General features: G+C 38.3%; 1 protein-coding gene across 1 annotated transcript; it reads right to left on the bottom strand.

The window, feature by feature from the left end:
• Nucleotides 1-1,020: 1,020 nt before the first annotated feature.
• On the bottom strand, nt 1,021-4,050 carry LOC149163388 (transcription factor ILI6-like). Its single transcript, XM_089430734.1, has 2 exons — nt 3,828-4,050; nt 1,021-1,468 (listed from the first exon to the last, which is right to left on the bottom strand). Exons 1-2 carry the CDS (start codon nt 3,960-3,962, stop codon nt 1,316-1,318), a joined length of 288 nt encoding a protein of 95 aa, XP_089286860.1. The 5' UTR covers nt 3,963-4,050; the 3' UTR covers nt 1,021-1,315.
• Between the last annotated feature and the right edge of the window lie 11,085 nt (nt 4,051-15,135).

The raw sequence follows: 15,135 nt of genomic DNA, 5'->3' as shown, positions 1-15,135 counted from the left end.
ATATATATATATATATATATTTCAAATTTATCTTATTATAAGTTTCTCTCGACCTTCCTAATTATTGTATCGATTCTACTCATCAAATTATTACATAAATTCTGTAGATTAAATTATTACATAAATTCGACTCATCTTAATCTAGAAATTCCCTGAAAAATTGATCATTTATTCCAAACATCTATCCACTTTTTATATATATATATATATATATATATATAATTTTAATTTTTCAAATTTATCTTATTATAAGTTTCTCTCCACATTCCTAATTATCACATGGATTATACTCATCAAATTATTACATAAATTCCACTCATCATAATGTAGTTGCTCATCATAATCTAGTTGCTCCATTCTTAAATTCCTAAAAATGTAACACAAGTTGGATGAAGTGAATTTATTTTTAATTTAATGTGTTTGTAAAATATATTTATAATTCGAATTTCTAAAGAGGGACGTCATGGTGAGCATGCCAAAGATACTTACAATTTAAATGGGAAGCAGTTCATATTCAGAATGTCCCATGCTATGTGAACCATTCGAAATCATCCTAGTCGAAGAAAAAATCAAATATTCATGTAAATTTAACATCCTAGTCGAAGAAAAAATCAAATATTCATGTAAATTTAACTTAACTGTAAAGTAGCTATCAAAACCAAATTCTACCAGAGTAAATGTGCTCTTCGCTATATACTGTTCTTACCTCATTATTTGTTGTACGATTTTTATGATGCTGTCCTTACCGCATTATTTTGTTGCATACGATTTTTATGGTAGCTTTATTTATGCATTCATAAATTCTATGTTTAAGGATCGCATTATTTTTCATAATGCGGACAGCACTTTTGGTGCTCACATGAAGTTGTGTACTTTTCTTCTTATGATACGATGAACAACTCAAGATACTTGAAAACCATATTTAGATATAAACGTTTCCACTACTCTCTGTAGCTGACCTGATCTGATCAGGTTTCACGCACTTGCATTAAGGCCTAATGAAAGAAGGAAACCATAGTATATCAAACACAAAATAGTATTAATGGAGAAGAAAATGTTTTGGAAATGCTTCCTTCTAATCGAAGAACTGAGTTTTGTGTCTATTGCTGCAGTACCTTACCTGCCATTCATTCTCATTCTTGCACTTAAACTCAGTCTAAAACTAAAGAAGTAGAAGCAACCAAGTACACAAGCTAGTCCAATACATATTTCATTGATCCATAGCTGCTGCTAATATGTGGTAAACAGAAGGGAAATATTCCACGATCATTCTATGTTGAATTAAAAGCTCAGACAGATTGGTAGATAGATAAAATCATCTGAGGAGACTCATTATAAGTGCTGCTTGTGCGCTGCCATCTTCAGTATTTGCTAAAAGTTCTGCCAACTTCTCGCTTAAATCATCTACTTCTCTGTGCAAGCTCCTTATGTAATTACATGTCTCCAAAAGTACCTTCGATGCCGGAACCTGTGAATCCACCCAAAACAAATATTAAAATCTCCTCCACAACTACCAGTAATCTTGTCATAGTTGGCTCCTGCCATTTGTATAGAATTTGAATGAACAAACCCTAACTACTTTCTAATAAATACCTGAAAAATAAGAATAAAATGATAAACGCAGTGGGGAATAAACGCAGTAAATATATGAGGGGAATCTCTCTCTTTAGCTATCACTACCCCAGGAGATTTGAACCAAGCTCTCCCAGGCTTTGTCCAAATAAACTTACAACTTACAGTCAAACCACACATCACTATGGTCAAAAATCACATTAATTATCCTTTTACTAAATTTCAACCTAAAAAACTAAAACACCCTATTTGGAGACTGCAATCCTAAAATACTACGCTATAATAAAAACAAACCCTATATATTTAACGGAAACCCAAACCCTAAAAATATCTGAATCTCTGAAAGGAAACCCAAAACCCTAAAAATCTCTGCTCTGAAACTCCAATTTAGAACGTTAATCTACAATACAACCATAATCTAGGTTATCGCTAGTGACCAACTATAACCATGTATGATGTTCGTTCGTTGTTTGAACATATAACTGAACGTTTTTCATTATTAGCATGCCAACGCTATAGTTGTCTGGCTGACTTAAACAAAAAAACACTCACTCATTGTGATTTTTTCTCATCCAGACACACATATTGACCTTCATTCATTACAGAAATTCAAAACATTCATTTGAAAAGAGAAAATCTTGCTAGTGGTATGATAAAACATGTTTTTCAAGCATTCATCAACAACAGTTATCTAATATGAATACATGATCCATCTTAACCTAACTAATTGCTTAAAAAAAAAATCAAGTTTATTCACCTAGAAGAAAAGCTTTCCAAGTTTATAAATCTGGTAAAAGGGTCTCAAAAAGCTATGAGGACGAAGGGATTCTGGGAAAAAGGGTTTAAAAAGGTTTTGATGCCATAATCACGCACTCCATAGCAGTCTGTTAGAGAGTGCTATATATCATTATATAGGCCACGGCCCACCATATATATCAGGTCAGGTCAGTTCGCCAGGATAAACAGTATGTACTGGGTAGTAGAGCATTAATGACCATACATATTAACTGAACATATCATCAATATTTTACAACTCTTTAAAAAGACATCCACATCCATATCCATATATTAGTATATATATTTATAAATTGAAAAAGACATTGACATCCATATATAAAATATATTTATAAAGTCAGTTTAATGACATTCACATCCATAGTATATACTATATATATCAATAAATTGAAAAAAAATAGAAATATATAGAATATATAAAATATATGGGGTTTATTTTGGGTGTTTAAGAAGAATGAATGTTTGGATGGTTGGGAGAAGTGGGTTTATTTTGAGTAGTTAGGAAGAATGAATGTTTAGATGGTGGGGAGAAATGACTCATTAGAACTCTTATTTCTGGTTCCCATAGAGCATTATAATAAATTTTGATGTGATGACTTTTAATATTGTTATTAGAAAATAAATAATCAATTTAAAAAACTAAGATAATTTTGATGTGATGACTTTTAATATTGTTATTAGAAAATAAATAATCAATTTAAAAAACTAAGAAATATATGTAGGGCATCCTTATCTTGATTGTATAAATTTGATCTTGATTGTATAAAGACATATAGAACATTTTTATCTAGATTATGAAACATCTTTATCTAAATTGTAGAGTCCTAAAATATTCAAAAATCCCACAAACACAAATATGAAACACAAACACAAATATGAATGAGGTTAAATAATTAACCTCCACAATATTCCCAGAATCCACATTGCATAACTAATTTTAACTTGATCTACCGGGTACTAATGACTTTGCCCAACTCAATCTTTTAAGGTGCTCATTACTTGCCAAACTCAATCTTTGAAGTGGTGCGTGATGATAAATTCCATGCTAAAATAGATCTACGTTAATTTACTCAATAATTAACTCAATCTTTTAAGGTGCTCATTACTTGCCAAACTCAATCTTTGAGGCGGTGGGTGATGATAAATTCCATGCTAAAATAGATATACGTTAATTTACTCAATCTTTTAAGGTGCTCATTACTTGCCCAACTCAATCTTTGAAGTGGTGGGTGAGGATAAATTCCATGCTGAAATAGATCTACATTAATTTTTAATTTGTGAAATTAGCTTGACAATATATGATTCTTATTTTAAAAATGAAAACAGAAAGGAGCTGGAAATCCTAGTATCTCCTCCACCTGACTGTAAAATCCCTAGCTGCTCTCTGTTCAGAAAGCACAGGGAGAATTAGTAACAACAACAATTTTGAAGGGGGAGTTCATATGACACATGTATATTACCTTGTCATTGTTCTCACAAATCTCTGGCAGCAATGACTTCAATTTGGAAAGCAGATCATTGATTTGCTGGTCGCTTACTCTTGAAGCCTGCTTGCGCCCTGATCTTCTGTTGCGGCTGGATCCCTCTGTCGACATATTTGCTGTTGATCTGATCGCTCTGCTCTGCTTCTTAATGCCAAGAGTGATGGGTTGAGTTAGTTATATGGATAGAATGAAAGAGAGAGGCAGGCACAATAAATACCAAGGAGTGGAGAATGCGGATCCCCGGCGTGTTGTCAGCAGGGGCAGTGTGGAGGTGATGGGGAGCCACATGTTATGCAACCCTCATTAAATACCCGAGGGATCGCACATGTAACTCTTTTTGCTTAGACGCGAATCCCTTTACGCAGATTCGCCATACCTGTCCACCTTTCTGTGTGTCTGCTGTGGGATTCCAACTATAAAGATAAAAAAATGGGCCCATGCTACGAACCCTGCAATCAAGTTCCAAAATAACTATTTATAAATTTAACCAACAACCTTTACATCCACTCTTTTTTTTTCCCACTTGCAATAGAGTAGTCTCTCTCTCACTATTTTTTAAAATCCAAATCTCGAGAAAGCGCTCTGAAATCAACAGGCGAACACGCACCCCACGTAATCTCTGAACAGTGAAGAATCTCTCATTACAAAAACCATCTGCACCGCACTCTTCTCCCAATGTGAAATTTTATATTACAGATGTTCCCATGCACTCGTCGAATTCAGCAGCTCTGCGTCAAACATTAATTAAAAAATCGATTTGTATAATAACAAATTTGTGAGCACAAGAAAGATTTAGATCTCGAAAAGCTCCGCTCCCTCATTTTTAAATCTCATCACTTTCTTAACGTCACCGGTCCGTCACCTCAATGCATATCTTATCTCGCTCGCTCCTGACGCCTCGTTACACTTAATTTATATGCACGTGCTTTGAATATAAATTAATGCACAGAACAGAGCGCCACTGATGTTGATCGCCTGTTTATCTGATCCCTCTTCGCATTTAAAAACAGCACCGCCTAGACGTCTGTTGAAGTCAATAGCATTAATTATGTACCCATGAACTCAAAGGGATATGTGTTCAGGTCGACGAGTCGATCAGGTGACACATGGAAAGGTTCGAATGGAGAATAAGTGCGCAGAATTATCTCAACATTGAGTACGCTTTTCTAACCTTTTGGAGTTTTCTTGTCATATTTTTAGGGAATATTGGTAGAGATTGGTTAAAATTATAAGTTCGAGTGTTGTAATCTTTATAAGGTAGGTATTTCATAATTCAATTTAAATAACTTAATATCATTATCATATAATTAAATTTTTAAAAAATAAAAACAACCAATATCATAATCTTATTCACAATTCAATTTAAATAACTTAATATCATTATCATATAATTAAATTTTTAAAAAATAAAAACAACCAATATCATAATCTTATTCACAAATTTCTAAAAGATAAAAAGTAAATAATAATTAAATTAATTATTATACCTGCAACATAGTATTAAGTATTCAATTTTGCTTTGACTATATATTAGTTTGTCTTTGACCAAACATTTACGTGGCTTATTCATAGTTTAACATTGGAAATTCATTTTTTGTTATTTTTAATTATTATTTAAATTCATTTATTTGTAAGATGATTGGTTGAGGCTTTATTATGGGCTCTTTAGTAATTTCTATTTCTATGAGGTTTTTTTTTATATATATTTCCATTTTCATGAACTATATTCAAAACATATATATTTTTTTTGCTCTAGCAAGAATCGGACCTTCTATTCAAATGAAGCAATTAGAGGATACATAATATATAGGCTGTCAAAGAATTGACAAACACCCAATGTTTGGGAACTGAGCTTCATGCTCAAGAACGCGACTAAGGGCCCACAAAACCATACAACCAACAAAGCCAAAGAGCGGACCCAAAAGTAATAAAGAGACCCACAAGTCGACCTAAAGGTGAAAAACATGCACGACAAATTTGAGTCGTCGATCTGCATCCGCAATATCCAACGGCTGAGAGGGATATCGGGTAGCCAAAATGCACTAGGAATACCCGCCCGATGAGGGCGGTATTCACAAACTACCTGGAGCCATGTGTTACATGGTCAGTGGCATCGGAGGCTTTTTCGAAAACCTGCTTATGGTAAAGCGGACGCCTGATAACCAGGGAAACTGTAGCAAAACCATCTCGGTCCCCCTAACCAAAATCCCGACAGACCTCAGCCCTAGATCAGTGCTGCTACCTAATCCGACAACTGGAAAGGCTATCAGGCTGAAGAGAAGAGCGAGGGATACCTGCCTGATGAAGGCGGTATTATCTTTCTTCCTAGAGCCACGTGTTTTGTGGCATCGAAGACTTTTCAGTGAAACCACTTCTGGTACAATCGGATGCCCGATAACTCTGGTAACTGCTGCAAAACCCCCTTTTCTGTAGTGAAGCATTAGATCCACTTTCTGGTTTAGCGCTCTTCCTCCTCTGCCTTCCATTCCTCTGCTAGATCCAGAACTTGGTTGCCTGATAATTAAACCCTTGACATCCGCCATCTTAGTTTTCTGCTGGTTGTTTCCCCTTGGAGTGATGATAAAGCTCCCTGTCTTTGCGCGCCAGAGTGCTGCAATCCTCACGCAGTTGTCCTGCCTGAACAAACTCCCACAAGCAGCACTTGTTTTCTTTTGTGCAAATCACCCCTTCATTAGCTAGCCTGTCCACCACTCTGTTGGCATCTCTGCGTACGTGAACAAAGCTCAGAGTTCTAAGTGTTCTGAGGTGAGATTGAACTCGATGAAATACTTGTGAAAGTCTCCAGTGATTTGAAACTTTGTCTGGTGTTGTGCCAATGCTTATCCTTTTGACCGAATTAATCGTTAATTCTGAGTCTGCCTCTATGATTGTATTATGTAAATCATAGTTCATCAGGATTTCTAAGCCTTGCTCAATGGCCATGAGTTCTGCCATATTGTTGGTGGCCCTCCCCAAATGACTATGAAAAATGACTTTGATATTGCCCTCGGCATCCCTAATGACTCTGTACCCAGCATCCCCTGGGTTCCCTTTTGAGGCTCCATCTATGTTGAGTTTCAGGAAGCCATGAGGAGGGGGTTGCCAGAAAGCCTTGCCATCTGATCTATGCCTAGCTATCTTTTTGGTACCTAAAGGGCTATTAGACTAAAGTCCCAACTGTTCTAGGATGTGAGTGTCCCTTTGACCAGGGGGTTTCTCTGGAGGTTGCTTCAGAAAGACATTAATTGTTTCTTTGAGTTATTTTAGGATCTGAGCCATGATGCCTTGAGTTGAACCAGATTTATCTTTGAAGATCATGTTGTTGTGTTCTTTCCACACATCCTAGATCAAAAAACCTAGAATCAGTGTCCAGGCTGCATTGACTATCTCATTATCCGAGAAGTCTTTCCTCCAATTCTTTAGAGTTATAGTAATGTGATCTTCACTCCTGACAGTTTGGTTGAAGATAGAGTCTACCCAATTCCATATGGAGGAGGTGAACGCGCAAAGGTTCAGTAGGTGATCCATGGTCTCCTCCTGCAGCCCACATAAATGGCCTGCAAAACCTCTTTTTCTAAGGTTTTCCCTGGTCAGAATCTTTTTATGCTAAACTAGCCACATGAACAGTTTGATCTTCATCCATTGTGGGTTGCTCCAAAGGTTTTTCCAAGTCTTTTTAGGATTTGGATGGTCAAATCTGGTGACTATTCTTTTGGCTTCTTTGAGGTTGAAGTTGCCCTCATTGTTTCTACCCCTCCTTAGAAGATCATTTGAGGTTGGTGATAAAATTTTCCTCTTTTCTAGAATCTCTTCAAGAACTTCAACTTGGGCATTCAAAGGGGTGTTTGACTGTATTCCGGTACCTTCCAGATTCTTCACTTCCCTTCCTCTCTTGACTGATCCCAAAAGTCACTTACCCTTTTTAGTCCTTTGTTAAGGGTGTCACTTTTGATGATGTCTAGACCTTCTCTGCAGAGATTTTGTTCCTACTGCCAGTTGTCCTCCCAGAACCAGGCAAGATTCCCATTTCTTATCTCCCAGAAACTATGATTTTGAACTAAGGCTCTGTTCTCCCAAGCCTTGTTCCAAATATGAGATCCCCTTATGTGCCTTGTCATCTGAATGTGGTCCTTTTCCTGCCAATCCATTGCATACTTTTGTTTCCATAGCTTGGTCCATGGAGTGTTAGTTTCCTTTAGCCATCTCCACCAAAGTTTTGCCCCCAAGACTTTGCTTAGGGTGTCCGGGTCGTGGAGACCTAAACCACCATGGGTTTTGGGTTTGCAGAGCTTGTCCCACGCTACCAGGGCCAATTTCTTTTTCTCTTCCTCTTGACCCCAAAGAAAGTTTCTTTGAGTATTCCTAATTTGTTGTAAAACTCCTTTTGGGACAAGAAGGGATGAGAACATGAAAATTGGAATGGTTTGTAGAACAACCTTTGTAAGAGTTAGTCTTCCTACTAAATTCAAAGATCTTCTAGTCCAGTTATTGACTTTGTCCTTCATTTTATTTGTAACTGACTCCCAAACTTCCTTATTCAGGGGTTTGTCAGTGAGAGGCATTCCTAGATATTTAGAGGGAAGATTCTCTCTTTGAAATCCCAGAATTCTGGCGAGATGTCTTTGGATGGAAATATTCGTATTGAAAAAGAAAACTTTTGATTTTGTGAGGCTTACCTCCGTGCCAGCAGCCTTTGCAAAATCCTGCAGGATTTGTTTGAAGGCTTTGGCTTCCTTGATAGTGGGTGCACCCTGCAACATAGTATCATCCACAAATTGTTGATGAGTCAATGTGTCCCCATTTTGAGTGAGTTTTAGCCCCTTGATTCTTCCTTCCTCCTTGGCTGTATTGATCATTCTGCCCAATCCTTCCATCATGAGAATGAAGAGGAATGGGGAGAGAGGATCACCTTGCCTAAGGCCCCTTGAAGGCCTGAAGGTTCTTGAAGGAGAGCCATTGAGAAGGATAGAGCAACTTGTTGTGGTAACCAAGGCCATGACCCACTTTATCCTATTGTAGTCAAAGCCATAAGCTTTAAGAATTTCCTTTATGTAGGGCCAGCTTAGCTTATCATATGCTTTCGCTATGTCCAATTGTATTATCATACCTGCTTGCTTATTGGTCTTGAGGGAATGAACCACTTCGTGAGCTTGGATGATATTGTTGAGAATTTGTCTGCCTTCCACATATCTAGTCTGCTCCTCTGACACAAGTGATGGAAGTAGAGGTTTGAGTTTGTTAGCAATAACTTTGGAAATGATTTTGTACACCACATTGCATAACGCTATGGGTCTAAATATTTCTGGTGTCATGGATTTTTCCTGTTTAGGGATTAATGCTATGAAAGATTCATTAATCACTCTAAGAATTGTTCTTGATTTTCTCGAGTCCTCCACCACATCCAGAATGTCATATTTGACGATTTCCCAACATGTTTTGAAGAAGTCTACATTGAAACCATTCGGGCCTGGAGCTTTCCCATTGTGCATCTCTTTGATTACTTCATTGACCTCTTCCTCCGTTACTGGCCTATTGAGATTATAGTTATCTTCCCTGGTCACCAATTTTGGAATATTCTTTGTGAAGCTCTTAATGAATTGAGATCTGTCTGCAATGGTTTCCTCTGCAATGCTTTGAAATTTTGTACTAGAATAGATTGCATTTCCTTGTGTGTATTTAACTCTTCCCCTTGTGGATCTAAGAGTTTTGTGATCCTATTATGAGCCCTATGTTTCATGGTGGACTTGTGAAAGAATCTGGTGTTTCTCTCCCCTTGTTTTATCCATTGTACTCTAGATTTCTGTCTCCAGAAGATTTCCTCCTGCTGACATCGATTGTCCCATTCTTGCTGCAGAGAGTCCGCCTATATTTTCCTTGCCTCTGTGAATCCTTCTGTGATGAGAATTTGATTAGTTTCTTGTAATTTTCTCTCCACTTCTCTTTTGGCTTCAAAAATGTTACCAAACTCCTTCCTGTTCCATTCCTTGAGCCTTCGTTTGATATGCTTGAGTCTCTGATGCAGGAGGAACATTTTTGTGCCCTGGGTGTGCATGTCTTCCACCCACCAATTTCTAATATTAGTGATGAAGTTGGGGTGAGTGAGCCATGCATTTTTCGAACCTAAAAGGTCTATTTCTTGGGGTGCCAATAAAAGAAGCCTCCAACTGGACTGGCCAGTGGTCCGAGCCTCCAAAAGGAAGGATCCAAGTAGTCATAGTGTGACCAGAGAGAAGGAGATCCTCCGAGATTATGATGCTGTCTAATTTCTATGCAACTTGAGCAGATCCCCCTCTCTTGTTATTCCATGTGAAGGTGCCATTTATTGTTTCCATACTCACCAGTCCCATGTTGTCTAAGAAGTTCTAGAAGGAAAGAGAGTCTCGTCCCAGCATTTTGCTTCCTCCTTTTTTCTCTGAGAGGGATCTGATCATGTTGAAGTCCCCTCTGTTACACTAAAAAATGTCACCATGACTATTTACAGCTAGGATGACTCTATCAACCGTCATGCTACCCTCTTAGGCAAGTCTTATGCCTCTACTCTCCATGTCAAACTCCAAAAAAGAGAGAAAGTCTTTCTAAATGTATTTATCTCTGGGGACGCAGGTTCTCTCAACCTTACCTGCGGGGACGCACCCAACGTTCACAAAAGATGCGTCCAAAGACGCTCTGTATGTAAAGGGACAGGTGCGTCCCCCTGTAAAGGTTAGAATGCGCAAGTTTCATCTTTAAAAAGTTACTTGTGGTCATTTCTAGAGCATTCTAGAAGGTTGTTCGACGTGTATTGGGCGCCTCCAGATGGTTCATGCACTCCTATCAAAGAGGAACTTATCCCATCAATAAGGGAGCTATCCCACCCAAAGAGGGGATTATCCCATTGATGGTGGACCTGATTAACCTCCTCTTGAGTACTATAAATACAGGCATTGGGCCAGAAGGAGGGGAGGTTGAAGCTATACATTTTCTAAGGGTAAATGCTGCAGGAATTAGGACTCCCATTTAGAAGCTTGTGAGGAGAGATTGCCATCTTTGCTTGTTCTATTTGGAAGTGGGTGAGCTTTGTCAAAGTAGAGGAAGACTCTTGTGGACCCTGGAAGGAGCTTGCACAACACCAAGGCTCAGGTTGTAATGGTTCCTTTTGATTACCTTTAATGCAAATTGGTCCATTCTTCTCAATAACTTGTTGTTTATGGGTTATTTCATGTACTCCTTGGTCTATATGTTGAATATGCTTTGTTTTATGTTATAATCAGGTGCTATTTAATTGTTTGACTGTTGGTGATTGCAGGTTTTGGAGAAAAGGAGGAGCTCATCCAGATCAACAAAGCTTGGACTTCTACAACAGCGTTTGGACAAAGGTAAGAACGAAACACTTGATTTCTCATATCATAATGCATGTTTAGAGAAGGATAGCTCCAGTTTGTTTTGTTTGTCATTAGAATGTCTTAGACTTCTAGGAAGGTCGGTTGTGTCCGCACTCTTGACTGATTCCGTGTGACAAATTGGCGACTCCACTGGGGATTCCATTAACGTGAAAAGTCTTTTCCTTTGTATGAACTTTGCTCTGAGAAAATTGGTTTATTTTTCTGGTTTTTGGCTCTGTGACTTTGTTTTTGGGCGGGTTAGCTTAGAGTTAGATTGAATTTAGTTTTTCTTGAATTTTCCAGTAGGACGCACCCTCTGAGTATTGCACAGTGCGTCCCTGGACGCACTGTCGTTGTGTGCACAGAGCGGGCCCGCACCTGGCTTAACTGGTTGCCTGCGTCCCCTGCTAAAATTTAAGAAAATTCCATTTTTTGCATTTTTTCTCTTAGATTTTGCTTTTTCTTAGTTTTTACTGCCCAGATCCATTAGTCTCCTGTCAAAGATCTTCACCTAAGCTTGTTTCATTGGCATTCCTGCTTTAAGCTTTCATCAATTGGGTGTTTTGAGTCTCTTTTTTGAGAAATTCTTGATTTGATTTCCTTTGGTCATTACTTGGAGGTTTGTCTCAGTCTTTTCACAATTTTGCATCTTTTTGCTTTTGTGTATGAGTGTTAATCGCCTTTGAGTGTTTTTATTTTTGATCTTTGGAACTCTCACCCAATTTTCTCGACTTGCACTTGATTGGTTCTTAGATTACATTAGAATCGTCTTGTGTTTGAGAATTCTCTTGCATAGATCACATTTGCATAATTAGAATTCTCATTTTCAGGATATGAATGAAAAATGTGCATAGATTACCATTGCATAGTTTACATTTTGAAAAATCAATCGTAGATTTAGATCAGCTTTCTTTGATTTGAATTTACACAAAAATAAAAATAAAAAAAAATGGTTTGGAATTGATTTGCATTAGTTTTTCTTGATAAAATTAGTGCATTGGAGAATTTGTTATATTTTCTCTTAGTGATCAATTTTTTGCATTGTTGGAAGTGAATGGAAACTCTCTCCTTACTTTAGTTAGGATTCATCGAATTGAAAATATTACATTATCATATTCGATTGCATTCAGTTGAGTCGGGTCATAACACCATTGGTTTCATACCCATTTACCTATTTGAGTAATAACAACCTTAATAACACAACGCTTAATTAAAATTCATCTAGTAATTTTTACATTTCTAGGGCTATGAAACACCAATATAGATCAGGCTAGTGTCTTGGAGTAGGAGAGTAATTAACTCTCCAAGACAGCAAAACCAAACAAGTAGCTCATCTTGTGGTAGGATAAATCCAATTGTTTCATTTGTACTCTGGGAAAGCTCCTCTTAAAGGAGAAGCACGAGCTCGTGTCCGAACCAGTGAGGGGATCAATCCTCCCTCGTTGGGAACGACGCCAGACACGCACGTATTACAAACGGTAAACCTCGGATTAACCATTGTCGAGGAGCCAGGGGTCACTTGTCGGTAAACCTTGGGTTATTGTCAAGGAGCCGGCAAGGGGATTGAGCTTGATACTCTGCCCTTGCATGCTGTCGGAGTGTAGACTGTTCCCCCAGGTGCATTTGTTGCTGTTGGTAAACTTAGTGACCATTATCTTTAGGGTTCTACCCAAGGTGACGGTGGAGGGAAGATCCCACTGTACCTGGAGCAGACATCGGCTAGACTCACTTGGATTTTCTGGGGGGTTCTCTTCACTCGAGACGGTTAAAGTGGAGGAACTTGGTCCAGTCTATTCATTAAGCAGGTTGTCGGGGTAACTGTTCCACCCGCCACTTCTGTACTGAATTCTGCGATGTTGGATTTCATCCCCAACTAGTGTTTTCGGTCCGGAAGGTTACTGTTTGTGTATGGTTTGACTCCTAGATTTGATAGCGCGTGTTAATTTGTTTGTTTTTACTTTTAGAGACCATAGGTGTGAATTGTGAATTTTAATTGTTAGGTGTGAATTGTGAATTATTAATTTTAGTTTTAAGATTGTTAATAAAATTCACTGAAGTTGAATATAATGGCAAATGTTCCGGAATTTATCAACCTAGGAACCCCTCCTAATGAGAATCCTAGTACTTTTCCTTACTTTGGAAATGTTGGTCCTCCTTATATGGCTACTTTGTCATTACCTGGATTTACAATAGGTTTACCGATATGGTTATTTTCAACTTCGTTGGCCCAAAATACTCCAATTGTTCCATCTCAACCGGATGCTTCATCTCAACAGATTTCACCATCTCAACATCACCAACCTTCTATTGATCCTTTACCTTCTTCGCCTAATTTTTCTTCCTCCATTTCTTCCTCTTCGCCTGGTAAAAGCCTTGATGCTAGTAACCAGGAGGCTAAGAAGAAGAAGAAAGGGAAGAAGAAGAAGAAGAAGAAGAAGCAAGATAAGAAAGAAGTCAACCAACCAACCATGGCTGTAAGTGTTAGTGGTGTTGAGGAAACCTCCAACATGCATCGTAAACCCAAATACCCTTGCAGGCTTTGTAAGGGTGACCACTTCCTTGTCAATTGTCCTGGTATTCCAAAGGTCTTGGAGGTATGGTCAGAAAAATCTCATCAACTTTCCATTGATCCATCAACCAGTGATAGTCAGGTTCCTGGGAAAAAGGGTAAAGTTAGGTTTCCTTGTAAGTTATGCAAAGGGATTCATCAAACTCACATTTTCCCTCACATGAATGAAGCCTCAACCTTGTTGGAAAAACTTACTGTTCCACAGCAAGAATTTCCAACTGGTTACCGTAAACTTTCTCCAAACCTACCGTCCACTGACGGAGTGATTGATCTAATTTCAAGTACAGTCGATCACACTCTTCCATTGGAGAGTGAAACTCATGTCACCCAGGTTGATGATCCGTTAGTTGATCAAGTGGTCGATTCAATTTCACATTCGATCGATCACACTTTCCCTTTGGAGAGTGAACTTCATACCGCTCAGGTTCTTCTTGTTACATCAGATTCTTCTATGCCAGGGGGCATTTCACCTGTTTCTACAGAACCCCCTCCAAGTACTGAGGTCTTTTCCTTTGATTGGAATAGACTGACAGAACCTCGTCTGCCTTCCTCCATCCCTTTCCAAATCATTGTCAAGGCTGGTGGTAGGGACATACATCGTACTCAGGTAGATGAAGGTGCTTCTGTTAGTATTTTATCCTCAACTGTTTGGAAAGCTTTGGGTTCCCCTCAGCTTGCGCCTATTACGCAGAATCTGAAAGCTTTTAACAGAACCATTAGTGAACCTTTAGGGATCCTTCCTAATTTTTCCATTACCTTGGAAGGTAAAACTGTCTATATTGATCTTATGGTAGTTCGAGGTCCCTTGGATTTCAATTTACTCCTTGGGCGAGACTATGTTTATGCAATGAAAGCTGTCGTATCGACACTCTTTCGCGTGATGTCTTTCCCTCACAATGGCAGTATTGTGACTGTAGACCAGCTTTCGTTCCCTAGTCTTGTTTCAACTACCAATAATATGACATCCCTAAATATTCTTGATTCTAAAGTGGTATCTACCCTGCCACGGGTTAATTATGTGGCAACTGGTCCCATGTTTTCAGTTACCGATGTAAGTGAGCCTCTCACTGTTTGCTCATCTTCCTTTGATTTAGATCCGGTAATTGACATGGAAAACTCTATGGGATTACTTGAACACGATGTTCTTATCCCTTTTGAGTCCCTTGACATGTGTTCCTTCCAGAGAACTATTCTTCCTTCTGATGAAGATCTCTTGGAAGCCATGATCAAGGTGTGTCCATTGACATGTCTTTCTTCCAGTTGGAAGCCATGATCAATGTTGCGAGGACAGTTCCTTTTCCTGTGCCAACCTCGTTAAAAAATGAAACAGGTGTCCACGAGGATAGTTTGTTCC

Source organism: Pinus tabuliformis, chromosome 5_1 (genome assembly GCF_031772625.1).
Source record: "Pinus tabuliformis cultivar Carrire ecotype Pingquan chromosome 5_1, CPIR1, whole genome shotgun sequence".
Lineage (NCBI taxonomy): Eukaryota > Viridiplantae > Streptophyta > Pinopsida > Pinales > Pinaceae > Pinus > Pinus tabuliformis.
The sequence above is the reverse complement of the archived record's forward strand: the minus strand, read 5'-3'. Positions and strand labels throughout refer to the sequence as shown.